The following is a 17,118-nucleotide window of genomic DNA, read 5'->3' as shown; positions in this document are numbered from 1 at the left end:
AAACCTGAAAGGCCAATGAGATGGCAGCAGGGTCTTAATACAGTAGATATGTTGAAGTTATTAAAGTCTTGGAGGCAAGAGGTTCGGACTGTGTGAAGATGATGGAGGAGTAGTAGCTGTTATAATGAGGAAGAGAGAGAGAGAAAGCCTTTTAATTTGATTGGGAGTGCTGGTGTGTGAAAGTCTGTGTCACATGTTGGTTGATCATAGAAGACAAAAAAGAGAGCAATAATATAATTCATCTCTGCTCACTGAAAACGTCCACAGCGTTCACTCCTCTCTGTCCTGCTGTTATTATAGACATGTTTGAACAAATTTCAACCTTTCGTCTCATCCATGGACTTTGTCAGGCCATGTTGTTCAGCCTGCCAAGGTCTAGGGATTCTGGGAAATGGTATTTGTTAAAGGCAGCTTAAACCAGAAATATTGTGTAAACAATAGGCATATTGTACCCGTACAAAGAAAAGTACCAGGTACTATCCCGAGTGGATAACCAAAAAATAATGAGTCAAGTCGAGTAGCACCTCCTACTTTTTTTGTACCACCTCAGCAAGGGTTCCAAGCGAGCTGAGGCAATACTAAATGGTGATGTAAAAATACTGCAGTCCACTGATTGGTCAGAGAGTATCGTCACTAGCGCGTTACAGGAACATACCCGGTGTTACGCACAAATCCGGTGTTTTACCCAGCAGTTTAAAATGACGTCGCTACACCGAACAGCTGATCACTCTGCCCCGCTTACACCTATGGTAGGTACCATCTGCAGAGGAAACGTGGCTTAAAGTGAGTCGGGTAGAGTAGAGCCAATACTATTCAGTGGCTTTAGACACGGAGATTACATACCTGCTTTATATGCAGATTACCCTATTCTGTTGACCACAACCAGAGATGGTCTTCCACATAACCTGACCATCTGGAACAATGCTGCTATTACTGTGCCTTGGAGGTCAATTTTAAGAAAACCTAAATTATAATCTATTTTACCATATCAACATCAGAACATTTCAATATGGCAATAAATGGACTCAAAGAAAAACGGGCAATAACATTTTGGACATTTATAAATTTAAAGGGCCTACGAAATGATAAACATGAATTTCTACTGATGATAGTAAATGCTATTTGTGGTGTAAAATGATGTGTTATTTATGACACAATGATCGCAGTATTTAATAAATCACGATTTAGTGTGTCGACCACCGATGTTTACATTGGCGCTACCGGAAACACCCGACGCCGTGTTCTGACGTCACAAGTAGAATACAGTCCACCAGTTGAATACACAGACAGCACGGCAGAAGCGTCAGACGTGGCGATGTCGGACTCTGGCTCGGATATTTCGACAGAATCGAGTGACAGTGAGTCGTCAATAGACTCGTTGCACCTTCAAGAAGAGGAGTTTATTGAAGAGGATGCCGGTGTCGTGGATTTAGATCATGTGGGCGAGTTTAACGTGGTGGAAACAGAGCAGTTCGAGACACAGTATTCAAGATGGAGACAGACGGGAGCGAACATGCGGATGATGGTGACGGTGATACTGGATTTGGCGGAGATCCTGTGCGGCAACAGAACACAGACAGGTATATATATTGGACTATAGTTCATAGAACTTCTCAATATATAGTAAATACATCATAATAAAATGTAACATTATCCTCGATCATAAATAGATCTCAAGCTATCGATAGCTTGCTAGCGAGTCGATAGCTTGGTTTCCTTGAATTGTTATGAACCCGACTAGTTGTCCGCAAATTGCTCGATCCCTAAATATTCAATTACTTCTCTACTTGGACACATCGACGTCTGTAAAGCTTGATAACTTGATTCCGGACGGCGGACGTGTTTGAGTCGGCGTGCTGGCTTGAGCTGGCTGGAGTCTCGGCAGTATTGTAGGCACAGCATCTGCGTTCAGTTTTAAATTCTTTTTGAATCTCATTTCCTTGGCGAGCATAGTTTGTTCGAAACACGATCTTCCAAAGTGCTGCCCACAAATCGTCGGTTTCATCGATGCACTTGTCTTGTCCATAAACGTGACATTTTATCATCTTTTGGCCACAGAAAGCTAGATTTGGAGACGGCCCCACATCCCCATACAACACATCGCTTCACAATTATCCTTGACGATCGATTGTTGTCCGTTCTTTCTCGTAATAATTGACATCAGTCTTTCCTGGACGCTTCAACGCAGACGAACACTGTGTTCTACTTTCGGCGGCTGTATTCTACTTGTGACGTCATCGCCGAACATTGCCGAAGTGGATGCTCTCGGCGCAGCGATCGATTGTTGTTAGCGGAAGTCATTTTTATGCTGTTATGATCGTGATTTATTACGAATACATCAATATTAAAAATATATATATGGCACATTTCACAATAGATATGCAAACTCTATCATCTAACCAAGGCCAATAACACTGACAAAATATCATTTTGTAGGCCCTTTAAGTCAAAAGACACATTTCCATTCAAAACACCCAAGAGCTCAACCCTGAAAACAGTCCTCTCAGTCAGCTGATGGAGCTAACCAACCAGGCTCCCATCAGCACCAATCATAAGCTCTATGTTTAGAACATTGGATAAATGAAACAAAAATAAGAAACAGAGTGTGACCCTGACCAAATATAGGCTCAGTGGCCACCAACTGGCAGCAGAACAAGAAGACAAAGAGAGACATGGTTGCCAAGAGAGGAGCGTGTATGTAGAGACACATTTCCCTAACCACTGTGAGAAGTTCTCTTCATTAAGAGATTTCCACTGCGGGGAAATATCCAAGAAAATGACAAACTTCCAAATGTTAACCCTTAAAGAGAAACTGGTAATTCTGCTAGGTGCTCTGTTCTGGCAGCTAAATATGTATCTGCCTAGCGAGGGTAGCAACGTTATGCAATCATATACACTGCTGTATTTAAGTGCTTCATATTTCTATTCATAGTTCTGAAACTAGTCAGTGTGACACAGTTTATGGCTGCACTGACGTGTGTTGGACCATACCAACTAACAACAATCGGCATTTTCTTTTCACCTAGTCCAATGACCATGGCAAACAGTTCAATGTCTGTTCTACTCTCTATCTATTTCTATGCATGTGGACAGTATTTTGTGAGAGGTTTTGATGTTGAAAGAAGCCGACCGGGACGAGGGGCTGCTCAGACATGTCCTGCTGTGATGTGAGCTTTACTGACGCTAATAGAGGATAATCAGCAAACTTGGTCAAACTTTCCTCCACTTCACTGCAGAGCACGCGGGACAAACACTAACTGCTCTCCCATCAGCCTCTGGGACGTAACAAACACCCGTTCTCAGACACGTTAGGATACATCATGATGTTTATTAAAAGCAATGATGTCTGCTGATGAGATACAACCCAGAGACTTTTAATGGGTCATTGTGGTAGATTTAGTTTGGATTCAAACTTCTTCTTCGCTCTGATGATGCTCTGATGATGCTCTGATGATGGTCTCAGATAAAACTCCTTTTCTTTCTTTCTCTGCCGAATGCCTTCAGATTAGGGAAGTCAGCTTTATTTTCTTTCTCAACACAAAACTGAAAAGTGTTTAATTCAATCACACCAATTTGATTTCTTAGTATTCTTTCTTTTATATTATATTATAATAATATATTCCATCCATCCATCGTCTACCGCTTATCCGGGATCGGGTCGCGGGGGCAGCAGCTCCAGTAAGGAACCCCAATCTTCCCTTCTCCGGGGCCACATCCTCCATCTCCGACTGAGGGATCCTGAGGCGTTCCCAGGCTAGTGAGGAAATATAATATCTCCACCAAGTCCAGGGTCTTCCCCGGGGTCTCCTCCCAGCTGGACGTGCCTGGAACACTTCCTAGGGAGAAGCCCAGGTGGCATCCTTACTAGATGCCCGAACCACATCAACTGGCTCCTTTCAACGTCCATTGTCCCCTCACTCGCGAACAAGACCCCGAGTTACTTGAACTCCTTCACTTGGGGTAAAGGCTCATTCCCTACCCGGAGTAGGCAATCCACCGGTTTCCTGCTGAGAGCCATGGCCTCAGATTTTGAGGTGCTGATCCTCATCCCAACCGCTTCACACTCGGCTGTGAACCGATCCAGTGACTGTTGAAGGTCACAGACCGATGATGCCATAAGGACCACATCATACGCCTTCTCCAGATCCACAAAACACATGTAGACCTGGATGGGCGTACTCCCAGCCCCCTCCAGGATCCTTGCGAGAGTGAAGAGTTGGTCCGTTGTTCCACGACCAGGATGGAATCCGCATTGTTCCTCTTCAATCAGAGGTTTGACTACCGGCCGAACCCTCCTTTCCAGTACCTTGGAGTAGACTTTACCAGGGAGGCTGAGAAGTGTGATACCCCTGTAGTTGGCCCACACTCTCTGGCCCCCCTTTTTAAATAGGGGAACCACCACCCCGGTCTGCCAACCCCTAGGCACTGTCCCAGACTTCCACGCAATGTTGACGTGTCAACCAAGACAGCCCCTCAACACCCAAAGCCTTCAGAATTTCTGGACGGATCTCATCAACCCCTGCGGCTTAGCCACTGTGGAGTTGTTTGACTACCTCAGTTACTTCCAACAGGGAAATTGACGATGGTCCCCCATCAGCTTCCAGTTCTGCCTCTACCATAGAGGGCGTGTTAGTCGGATTCAGGAGTTCCTCAAAGTGCTCCTTCCACCGGCCGATAGTCAAAGTCAGCAGGATCCCACCCTTGCTGTACACAGCTTGGATGGTTCCTCGCTTCCCCCTCCTGAGGTGCCGGATGGTTTTCCAGAAGCACCTTGGTGCCGACCGAAAGTCCTTCTCCATAGCTTCTCCGAACTTCTCCCACACCCGCTGCTTTGCCTCTGACACGGTAGAGGCTGCCGCCCTTCTAGTCCTTCGGTACCCTGCAAAGTTTCCGGAGTCCTCCTGGATAACATAACCCGGAAGGACTTCAGTTGGACGGCTTCCCTGACCACCAAGGTCCATCACGGTGTTCGAGGGTTACCGCCCCTTGAGGCACCTAAGACCTTGAGACCACAGATCATCACCGCAGCTTCAGTAATAGAGGTTTTGAACATCGCCCACTCAGGTTCAATGCCCCCAACCTCCACAGGGATGTCTGAAAAGCTCCGCCGGAGGTGTGAGTTGAAGATCCCCAGGACAGGGGCTTCCTCAAGACGTTCCCAGTTCACCCGCACTACCCGTTTGGGTTTACCAGGTCTGTCCAGAGTCTTCCCCCACCCCTTGATCCAACTCACCACCAGATGGTGATCAATCGACAGCTCCGCCCCTCTCTTCACCCGAGTGTCCAAAACATGCGGCCTCAGATCAGATGATACGATTACAAAATCGACCATTGACCTTGGCTTAGGGTGCTCTGGTACCACGTGCACTTATGAGCATCCTTATGTTCGAACATGGTGTTGGTTATGGCCATTCTATGACTAGCACAGAAGTCCAACAACAAACGACCGTTCGGGTTTAGATCAGGGAGTCCCTTCCTCACAATGTAGCGGCGCTCAGCCGGGGGCTAGTGAGTATCCCCACCCCGGCCCGACACCTCACACCTTGGGCAACTCTGGAGAAGAATAGAATCCAACCCCTATCCAGGAGTACGGTTCCAGAGCCAAGACTGTGCGTCGAGATAAGCCCCACCAGATCCAACTGGTAGCGATCCACCTCCTGCACTAGTTCTGGCTCCTTCCCCCACAGAGAGGTGACGTTCCACGTCCCCAGAGCCAGCCTTTGCTGCCCGGGTCTGGTCCGTCAAGGTCCCTGACCATCACTGCCACCCGTGTGACAGCGCACCCGACCCCAGCAGTTTTTCCCATGAGTGGTGAGCCCACAGGATGGATGGATAGGAGGCACCACGTAGCTTCTTCGGGCTGTGCCTGACCGGGCTCCGTGGCAAATCCAGCCACCAGGCGCTCGCTGTCGGGTCCTCCCTCTGGGCCTGGCTCCAGACGGGGTCCCCGGGCTTCCTCCGGGCAGGGTCTCTCCTTTCCTTTCCATTTTTTTCATGAAATCGTTTTTGAACCATTCTTAGTCTGGCCCCTCGCCTGAGACCAATTAGCCTTGGGAGACCCTACCAGGAGCACTAGGCTCCAGACAACACAGCTCTCAGGTTCATAGGGACACACAAACCTCTCCACCACGATAAGGTGATGGTTCCCAGAGAGGTTATAATATAATATAACAGGAAAAAAACTATTTAAACAATTTAAGCATCAATCTGCAACATAACAATAAAATACGCAGGAGCTATACGCAGCATGTGAACCCTGATCTCTGCTGTCAGAGTCCTCAACCTCCTGTCACTTATATTTCCTCGAACATATTTGTGAAAAGTGTACAAAGACAATAGACAATGGAGCTATACATCTGGCAGCTTTTAAAGTCTGTCAATCCATTGAAGCTTAAAGCTGAAGCCACTTTAGCAAAGCCAGAAGACAGAGACTAAATTCAAGTATAAATCACCTCAACACCCATTGAGACAGAAACTCAGCATCCAAACCTCTTTTTTGATGTTTCTTCCACTGTATGTTTTACTACTTATTGTACTTCCTCTTCCTTTAACTCCCTGACACAGATATCCCTATCTGAACTTTTGTTGTTGTTGTAATTCTACTTTCTCATTTTCGCTCTGCTTGGTCTTTCCTTTCCAGCTCTTGCATCACATCTTAGCCTCCCTCTCCGTTTCCTTCCTCGTCTCTTTACATCTCCAGCGGCTCATCCTGTCCATTTCAATCTCCCTGCAGCTTCTCCTCTCTGCTCCGTCTGCACTTTACTGTGGTTTCTTGCCATTTGTGTGTCTTTTGAGCACTGCAGCTGCTGTACAGCTGATTGTTTCCTGTGTGTGTGAGCGGGCCATAAGCACTGCTTACACACTTTATCATTCAACACTAACTGTCCTTTCTGTTGTGGCAAAACACGTGTATATTTCTCTCCAATTTGAGCCTAAAATGTTAATTGAACTGTTTAATTTATGTTTTCCATCAGCGTCCTTCTTTCCTTTCCTTCCTTCCAGACAGCTTTGTTGACATTGAACCTGGACTCTGTGTCTTTGTTCTGCTTACTGGACTCCCAGCATCCCAGCACTGTTAAAGTTACAATATTTTCTTCATATCAAACTAGGAACGCCCGATGATATCGTCACGTATGAACTGGAAAACACAATAGAAACATAGCACCACGTGTTTCCATATTCAGGTTAAAATGTCAGATAAAAGGGACAAAAACTGAACTTATTAGACAGGTTTTTCTAAGTTCACAAGCTGTGCATTTGGAGATATTATCATATTTATTGATAAAAAGGCCATACATAACTATTGGCCTTTACTATAAATAATTATTATATACCCAATATTCCCTGTCAGTAGTAATGACACAAAATAAGTATAAACAAAATAAATTGAAATATCTTTGTATTTATTTTGTATTTTGTAATTAATTAATACTATTATGAAAAAAGAATAACATTTGTAAAAATAAAACCAAAGTTATAACATGTCTAAAGCTTGAGCAGTTTATTGGCTACACAATACGAGAGTCACCTGGAGACTGGGCTGCAGCTGGCTCCCTCTGTAAACAAAATAAGAGGGCTGGCACTTCCTTATCAAGTTGACACTCATTGGCTCTTGATGTCTATAAATAACGCATGGAAGCTCCGATTGGCTCAAATGAGGTGTCAATCGAAAGGTCAGAGTTCGGCATCCCGTTAGCAAATATCAAAATAAAGCTAACAGCTTGCTACGTGCCGTGTTTACCTGAGTATCATCGCGAAAATAAACACATCGATCAGCTGATTTCAAAGATTGCAACAGCTGTTCATGGGCTTTTATCAATGTGACAATGTTCAAGATTGATATATTTTTACTGGAAACGTTTGTTTGGACCTCTGCAATGACACAAGAAGTGTTTTTATTATTATTTAATTATTATTGATTACAGGATTATGATGAGACTTCATAGGTGACTTCACGTCCACCCGTTAAGTGGTTAATACACTTGTTTGCTGAACTGCTTTTGGGTCCTCTCCTACACCACATCGTGACAAGAAGCGAGTGCCTTCGGGAGGAAGAGTCCCGTCCATCCCACCAGACCTGAGGAGCCAGATTATTAGACTATAGTCTGTACGCCAACCACCCGCCTGAGAAAACCCATTCCGGCCGCTTGTACCCGCGATATCGTTCATGACTATAGGTGAGGGTAGGAACGAAGATCGACCGGTAGATCGAGAGCTTTGCATTCCTGCCTGCCGGAGTAGGCAATCCACCGGTTTGCCATTTTTAATATTTACATACAGTGAATGTTGGCCTCCGCCAGGGCTGCGCTTTATCACCAATCCTGTTCGTGATTTTCATGAACAGGATATCGAGGCGTAGTCGTGGAGGAGAGGGGTTGCAGTTCAGTGGCCTGAAGATCTCATCGCTGCTCTTTGCAGATGATGTGGTCCTTATGGCATCATCGGTCTGTGACCTTCAACAGTCACTGGATCAGTTCGCAGCCGAGTGTGAAGCGGTTATGATGAGGTTGACAGTCAACTTCGGGCTTTACATCCAAATATTTAAAGAAAAGAACAACATGATTAACTTCCTTTATGAGTCCATACCTCAACGGTCTCCTGTTTGTTGACCTTGACATACTGCATACTAAGTCACCACGCAGGACTCATGCTTTGGATCTCTAAACTAATGGGAGCATCGAAGCACTTCTGCATTCACATCATGTCATTCATCAGGTTTGTTTCTTGACCCAAAGTAAAGTATGTGAAACTATAGAGGGCTTTATTTTCTAGGCATTGCTACAACAATGGTTAAATGTAGGGATGTCCTTAATATTTGACCTAAATATTGATAAAATCTCTATCTGACACATTGATATAAAAGCTGAAAGACCTTATTTTTCGCGAGCTACTTGATCCAAATACTTAAGGTCTTGGTTCATCGGCTTAAATTATCGATATGATACGAATAAAAGTTTAACTGGACAAGCTAGAGGGAAGACGTCTCACTCTGTTGGATTTGCTTCAACCACACCTCATTGTGACAGTACAGGGGCCTTAAAGAATGGAGCTTCTTCCCTCACAGATGATCTTTGGCAGAGTACAGACACACAAACTGACAACAGACACAATTCATTTTAGCATCCAGGTGCTCGCGGAATTAAAGTTAATTTGCAGGTTTGCAGATTTTCATGCACAACCAATGGTGCAAAAATAAAAATCTATCCAGTCAGCAGTTCTGCAGGTGAACATGCCTTGTTAATAAGAGGGGTCTGGTACACTGATACAAGCTGACATGAAGGTAACAGAAACTTTAAATAACCATACGTTACATACACTGAAGCTACATCGGGCCAGTGATGGAGGAAGTATTCAGATCCTTTACTTAAGTAAAAGTACCAGTGCTGCACTGTCACAATACAAGTAAAAGTCCTTCTTTGAAAATATTCCTTAAATGAAAGTACTCAATGCAGACAAATGTCCCCTGTGAGTCAATATATATTCAATGCTATAGTCTATGTACCAATATATCTGTATATTAACAATCATTAATGTTAAAGCAGGAGCTAATTTATATATACTTTTTTTCATTGTGTATTAAACAGATATTTTTTTTCTTGATTAATCAGTTCATTTGATTTTTAAAATGTCAAATTGTTGGACCTTATTCAGTTAACTGTAATGTAAGACCAGGAAAAGCTGCAAAGTGTCACATCTGAAACCATGAAAGGCATTTTCATACTTAAAATGACGTAAACAATTAGACATGTGAAAAGCCCTGATTCATTTCTGATAACTGACTAATCAACTACAGGATTACTCAACTGATCCTTTAAGATCGAAATATACAGATATATAATGTTTGGTAGTTTTTAACAATGCATCCTAGTTGATAAGTTCTTCATATGCTTTGTATGTCGAATCGTAATAGTGCAGTAAAAAGTACAATATGTCTCTGAAATCTCGTGCAGCAGAAGTATAAAGTTTCATGAAATGGAACTACTCGAGTAAAGTACTGATACAAATTTCTACTTAATTACAGTACCACCATTCCACTGGACTCATCAAAACTGGATGGTAGAAGATGAGAAAAACCTCCCCTGGTGAAAACAACATGAACTCATGGATCCATCCGGCCTTGTGTCAGTGCTCAGGCTGCTGCTGCTGTAATGGTGTGGGGGATATTTTCTCAGCACACATCTGGCCCCCTTAATACCAGCTGAGCATGGTTTAAATGCTTGACCTAGTGCTGCTGCTGACCATGTGCATATCTTGATGGCCACAGTCTATCCGTCTTCTAATGATTTCTTCCAGCAGGATGTCACAGAGTTCGTCGTACTACGAGAGCCTCCACAGTCAAAAGATCTGATTTTGAAGAGCTACTGTGTGATGCTTTCATATCAACAAAGTTCATTGGTGGCTCATTAGTGTATAATATGATACTGTCAGAAAATGTGCAAAAACTAACTTTGAGGGTAACTAAGAGGTGATTTAAGGTGACGATTATTGAGAGCTTTACTGATGCCATAAACACAGAGACCTTTGCTGCACTCGGAGAACAAACTGAGCTCGAGTCTTTAACAAGAGATTTATACCAACAAATTGCACGCAGTACATTCCTTCTGACATCCATTTTAACATTTGCTCCCATTATGTTTCCTCATCCATCCTCTAACTTTGGCTGTGAGTGTGAAAGGCATCATGGATTTACATCTCACAAATTATGACCATTCACTTTGCCCTGCGAGATATACGAGCAGAGCAGTCAGAGCTTTATTAGCTGTCGGATTGAACCCGGCTGAGAGGAAAGAGAAGAAGAAAAGAAAGCGAGTGAGAGAGAGGGAAAAGGGGCTGTAACACGTACTTGAAACCTGGCGCCATGTTGGCACAACTCCCTGTCCGCAGCCAGATGCAGTATGGGTCACGAGAGGCCAGGCAGGCTCTGGAGAGAGAGGACAGGGAAGTTTGATGTTTATCTGGTTCACCATTATTTCTTATCTCCTTTTCCTGTAGTATGCATTCAAAAAACGCAACACTTTGAATCTTCGAATAAAATAAAAATACAGTCATGTTCAAGTTAAAAACAGGTCCAAGCCATTTAAGTTGAGTCTCGAGTGAATTGGGACAAGTAGCAAGTCAGGTCTTAAGTCTTAAGTCTGATAGGATGAGACGAAGTGTCAAGCTCCAAGACATGTGTCAAGCTATTTTAGAAAAGTCTGTAGTCAAGTGTTGTGGTTTAAAAAGCAAGTCCATGTCAAGTCATGATCAATTTGAGAGAAGTCACACCTAAAGTTCTTGTAGAGCAAGTCCATGTCAAGTCACTTGGGAAAATTCTGTTAGCGTTCTGTTATACCTCAAATCCGTAAGTCACAAGTCCAAATCAAGCAAAAAAAATAACTTAAGTCCTCACAGGCAAGACAACGTCATTTCCTAAGTCTCAAGTCACTTAAGAATGTCCAAGTTACATTTCACGATGAGTCCAAGTGGTTTCTGAAGTCCTTGAAGTTATTTGAGATGCTATTGCTTGATGGTACCAGTTCAAAACTATATACCTGAACGTTTTTTCTTTTTAAGTCAATTTTTTAGGGAGGGGTCATTTAAGCCAAGTCTTGAAGCAAAGGCAAGTCCAAGTCCTCAAGTCCAACTTGAGACCATCTTTCAAGAGTACAGCTCTGCTCGTAGATGATGAACAGTGAAAAAGTTATAGAGTGTCTTTTTTTCCCATGATGAAGACAGAGCTGGTGGAAGCCTATTCAGACTCGGCATCCCAATTTCCCCCAGCACACACTGGCTTCTACAATATTGATTATGTTGCCAAATCAAGCTCTGGTTATTAGTTTAAAAAGATTTCCCCATTCTGTTTTTTGGATGGTTTTTGTTCAATTGAGTTCAGCAAACTTTAGCTTCCCTGCTTATTAACACTTTGTTTACCTGAATGATGCCTCCGCCAACCAGTCGTAGCAGTTTACGTCCTTGACTTTCCAAAATGTGATCACTTCATAATTTTTTCCCATTATACATTTGGGTTAAGTCATGTTTTTGTGAGGTCAAAGTGACCTTGAGCTTTGACTGCCAAATTCTATTTAGTACATGGGCCAAATGTAAAGAAAATTCCTTTCTGGAGTTACTGAGATATCGCATTCACAAGAATGGGACAGACAACCTGAAAAAACAATGCCTTCGGCCTCGGCTACTGCCGGCATCAGTATGAGGAGCTGCTCTCAGTCCTGTTGACTTACCTTTGACAGGCTCCGTGTTGTGTGCAGCGGCTGAGCAGCACTCTGATTACACAGCTGGTGAAGGCTACGAACAAGGCATGACGGTCTTTATCCAGCTCCAGTCCCAGAACCCTCCTGTCCTCCTGACCCTGAACATTACACCTAAACACACAGACAGAGAGCACATTATAATCATATGAGGTTGGATGTTAAATGGTTTAGTAGCAGTGGAAGCAGTCTTCAGCTGAAGGGCGAGTACGAGAATATTCTACTCAGATCGTACTTGGATGGATTGTAGACATCGATGTCCTCCAGCAGTTTGGAGCCAAAGCTGTTATTCGGATGCGTGCTGGCCAAAACCTTCAGGACTCGACCATCGTCTGAGCCAAGGAACATCACTGTGCGGTCCTTGTAGGGGCCGGCAGACACATCCACCACAATCTGGGTCAGCTTGGACCTGGGAGTAAAAACAAAAGATGTTCAGGGAGAAACTATAAAATGTGTACAACTTTCCTGCTGCCAAGAGAATCTGGCTAAATGTGTAATGGCAAAGACAAAAAATAAATAAACTCCTCTACCTCTTTATTATCCATATAAACCTCGACAGTAAACCCACATTTAATGCCTCCACTCCTACAATTCCAGATAGTTTCAGACATTTTTAGACCTTGTCTGTTCATGTTTTGCTTTCTCCGGTTTTATTGATATTTTATTGGCTAATATAACATTTAGCCAAAAGGGACAACAGTTGAAGATTTGCCTTTTGGCTAAACTTGTCACATTTATAGTGATGTGAGTGTCCCCACAAAGATCAGAATGCAACACAGAAACCTTCATAGACCAGAATGCTTTGCAGCACCAAACCCAGTTTGATGACTCCAATTTTGTCAAATGCAAACCTTCACCTTGCAGTGTTTCTAAAAGATGTGGTGGGTCTTATTTTTGCCAATTTGTACATGTGGATTTGGAAAAGTAACTGATACATATTTAAAGACACATTAGAGAAAGTGTTACATTTGAGTACAGTGGTGTGGCGGTAGAATAATGTTTAATTGGAGGTGGATGTTATCGTATTCAACATCAAAATACTACCCCACTATCCATCCATCCATCCATCCATCCATCTATCCATCCATCTATCTCATTCAAAGTTAGGTGTGATGAAGGTTTGACAGACAATATTGTCTAATAAAGATCTATTTTTTTCCCTGGCACAAAAGAGGAATAAAAATAAAAAGACAGAAAAACATTGGCATATATATCGGCATCGGCCGATTGTTATTCTAAACATCGATATCGATGCATCTCTAATCAGAATATGTCTGCTGCACTGATGTCACATCCATCCATCCATCCATCGTCTACCGCTTATCCAGGATCGGGTCGCGGGGGCAGCAGCTCCAGTAAGGAACCCCAATCTTCCCTTCTCCGGGCCACATCCTCCAGCTCCGACTGAGGGATCCTGAGGCGTTCCCAGGCCAGTGAGGAGATATAATCTCTCCACCGAGTCCTGGGTCTTCCCCGGGGTCTCCTTCCCAGCTGGACGTGCCTGGAACACCTCCCTAGGGAGGCGCCCAGGTGGCATCCTTACCAAATGCCCGAACCACCTCAACTGGCTCCTTTCAACGTAAAGGAGCAGCGGCTCTACTCCGAGTCTCTCACAGATGGCTAAGCTTCTCACCCTTTCTCTAAGGGAGATGCCAGCCACCCGTCTGAGAAAACCCATTTCGGCCGCTTGTACCCGTGATCCTTGTTCTTTCAGTCATGACCCAGCCTTCATGACCATAGGTGAGGGTAGGAACGAAGATCGACCGGTATATTGAGAGCTTTGCCTTCTGACTCGTCACAACGGTACGGTAAAGTGACTGTAATACAGCCCCCGCTGCTCCGATTCTCTGGCCAATCTCTCGCTCCATCGTCCCCTCACTCGAACAAGACCCCGAGGTACGTGAACTCCTTCACTTGGGGTAAAGGCTCATTCCATACCCGGAGTAGGCAATCCACCGGTTTCCTGCTGAGAGCCATGGCCTCAGATTTTGAGGTGCTGATCCTCATCCCAACCGCTTCACACTCGGCTGCGAACCGATCCAGTGACTGTTGAAGGTCACCGACCGATGATGACATAAGGAACACATCATCTGCAAAGAGCAGCGATGAGATCCTCAGGTCACCAAACTGCAACCCCTCTCCTCCACGACTACGCCTCGATATCCTATCCATGAAAATCACGAACAGGATTGGTGATAAAGCGCAGCCCTGGCGGAGGCCAACATTCACTGGGAACGAGTCCGACTTACTGCCGAGTATCCGGACACAACTCTCGCTTTGGGCGTACAGGGATTGGATGGCCCTCATAAGTGACCCCCGAACCCCATACTCCCGCAGCACCTCCCACAGTATCACCCGGGGGACCCGGTCATACGTCTTCTCCAGATCCACAAAACACATGTAGACCGGATGGCGTACTCCCAGGCCCCCTCCAGGATCCTTGCGAGAGTGAAGAGTTGGTCCGTTGTTCCACGACCAGGACGGAATCCGCATTGTTCCTCTTCAATCAGAGGTTCGACTACTGGCCGAACCCTCCTTTCCAGTACCTTGGAGTAGACTTTACCAGGGAGGCTGAGAAGTGTGATACCCCTGTAGTTGGCACACACTCTCTGGTCCCCCATTTTAAATAGGGGAACCACCACCCTGGTCTGCCAACCCCTAGGTACTGTCCCAGACTTCCACGCAATGTTGACGAGGCGTGTCAACCAAGACAGCCCCTCAACACCCAAAGCCTTCAGCATTTCTGGACAGACAGCTTGGATGGTTCCTCACTTCCCCCTCCTGAAGTGGCCTTTGACCTTTGGCCTAGGGTACTCTGGTACCACATGCACTTATGAGCATCCTTATGTTCGAACATGGTGTTTGTTATGGCCATTCCATGACTAGCACAGAAGTCCAACAACAAACAACCGTTCGTGTTTAGATCACGGAGGCCCTTCCTCCCAATCACACCTCTCCAGGTGTCTCCATCGTTTCCCACATGTGCGTTGAAGTCTCCCAGCAACACTACGGAGTCCCCTACTGGAGCCCCCTGCAGGGCTCCATTCAGGGTCTCCAAGAAGGCCGAATACTCCGAACTGCGGTTTGGGGCATAGGCACAAACAACAGTCAGAGTTTTCCCCCCCATAACCCGACGGCGTAGGGAGGCGACCCTCTCGTCCACCAGGGTAAAGTCCAACGTAGCGGCGCTCAGCCGGGGGCTAGTGAGTATCCCCACCCCGGCCCGACGCCTCACACCATGGGCAACTCCGGAGAAGAATAGAGTCCAACCACTATCCAGGAGTACGGTTCCAGAGCCAAGACTGTGCGTGGAGGTAAGCCCCACCAGATCCAACTGGTAGCGATCCACCTCCCGCATTAGTTCCGGCTCCCCCACAGAGAGGTGACGTTCCATGTCTCCAGAGCCAGCCTCTGCTGCCCGGGTCTGGTCTGTCGAGGTCCCTGACCATCACTGCCACCCGTGTGACAGCGCACCCGACCCCAGCGTTTTTTCCCATGAGTGGTGGGCCCACAGGATGGATGGACAGGAGGCACCACGTAGCTTCTTCGGGCTGTGCCTGACCGGGCTCCGTGGCAAACCCGGCCACCAGGCGCTCGCTGTCGGGCCCTCCCTCTGGGCCTGGCTCCAGACGGGAGCTCCAGGCTTCCTCCGGGCAGGGTCTCTCCTTTCCTTTCCTTTCCCTTTTTTTCATGAAGTCGTTTTTGAACCATTCTTAGTCTGGCCCCTTGCTTGAGACCAATTTGCCTTGGGAGACCCTACCAGGAGCACTAGGCTCCAGACAACACAGCTCTCAGGTTCATAGGGACACACAAACCTCTCCACCACAATAAGGTGGCAATGACCCCTCAACCACGCCTTAGCTCTGACCACAATCATCTTCAGCCTTAATTTTGATCTCAATTACACATCTGTAGAGTTTCGTGACTGCAGCTTGCACTGTTGCAACACTATCCTGGTAACAAAATCTGTCCTCAGACAGACATGCAGGCAGACAGGCAGGCAGGAAGGCAGGCAGACAGCAGGCAGGCAGGCAGACAGAAATATAATTACTCAAAGCCTCGTCTTTGGTCGCTCTTGCTGTGTATGTGTGTGTTACCTGCTGGAGGTCCTGGTGAAGCAGGGCCGGTCGTTGACGGAGGGAACAGCTTCGTCCATCAGAGGATACGACTTGATAAACGTTAGCGTGTCGTCGGGGAACTGGACCGATGATTTGTAGTCTGCAGCCGGACTGTCACCTGCACATGTACCAGGCCTGGAGGAAGCAAAACGTATTTCAGATCTATTCTTGTTGAAATGCTGATGTACACTTTTATATGTGTCGTATGGAAACAGCGCTTTATAGTAGCTGGATAGTAGAAGTAATACTGCATTTAGATGACTCTGAAGAGCCCATAGTTTGCTTGGTGTCTCACCTTGGTCTGGGAACTTGCTCGTCAGGTACTGGAGTCCAGGATGAGTCGCTGGTCCGCTGCTCCTTGAACTTCCCGTTGAAGACTTTTTCTATGTCGTCCATGTAGAAAGCACAGACTGCTGAGCCGGGGATACTGCAGAGAACAACAGAGAGAATCACATTTAACAAGCTGCAAATGATTCTGTTGTGAGTGGAGATTTTGAGACTGTGTGAATGTACAAAAAGAGGTAAGGGGAGTTTAGAAGACCTTTTTCCATTTCAGAAACCAAAGACAACAAAACCAAAACTAACAAACTCCATCCCAAGATTCCAAAAATCTGAAAACATGAAAACTGAACACAATGACACAGGATGAAAAGCCAGCCCTCTGCTGAGTTTCTGATTTATGGCAGAATCCAACATTATATAATCCAGATTGTAAACTAAGCGATAGTTAACTGAGAAGACTGACCTATTGGAGA

At 45.4% G+C, this 17,118-nt stretch overlaps 1 protein-coding gene across 4 annotated transcripts in view; it reads right to left on the bottom strand.

Annotated features, from left to right (window-relative positions):
- LOC115015499 (semaphorin-6D-like) overlaps nt 1-17,118 on the bottom strand; it is a 145,108-nt gene that overhangs the window by 30,304 nt on the left and 97,686 nt on the right. For all 4 annotated transcript variants that reach the window (XM_029442867.1, XM_029442866.1, XM_029442868.1 and 1 more), the window contains 5 exons: nt 16,659-16,790; nt 16,343-16,498; nt 12,481-12,654; nt 12,219-12,359; nt 10,844-10,921 (listed from right to left, as the gene is read on the bottom strand). In XM_029442867.1, coding sequence (XP_029298727.1) covers nt 10,844-10,921; nt 12,219-12,359; nt 12,481-12,654; nt 16,343-16,498; nt 16,659-16,790 — 681 coding nt within the window. The remainder of the gene's footprint in view (nt 1-10,843; nt 10,922-12,218; nt 12,360-12,480; nt 12,655-16,342; nt 16,499-16,658; nt 16,791-17,118) is intronic.

The sequence above is a fragment of the Cottoperca gobio genome, chromosome 11 (assembly GCF_900634415.1).
Source record: "Cottoperca gobio chromosome 11, fCotGob3.1, whole genome shotgun sequence".
NCBI lineage: Eukaryota > Metazoa > Chordata > Actinopteri > Perciformes > Bovichtidae > Cottoperca > Cottoperca gobio.
The sequence above is the reverse complement of the archived record's forward strand: the minus strand, read 5'-3'. Positions and strand labels throughout refer to the sequence as shown.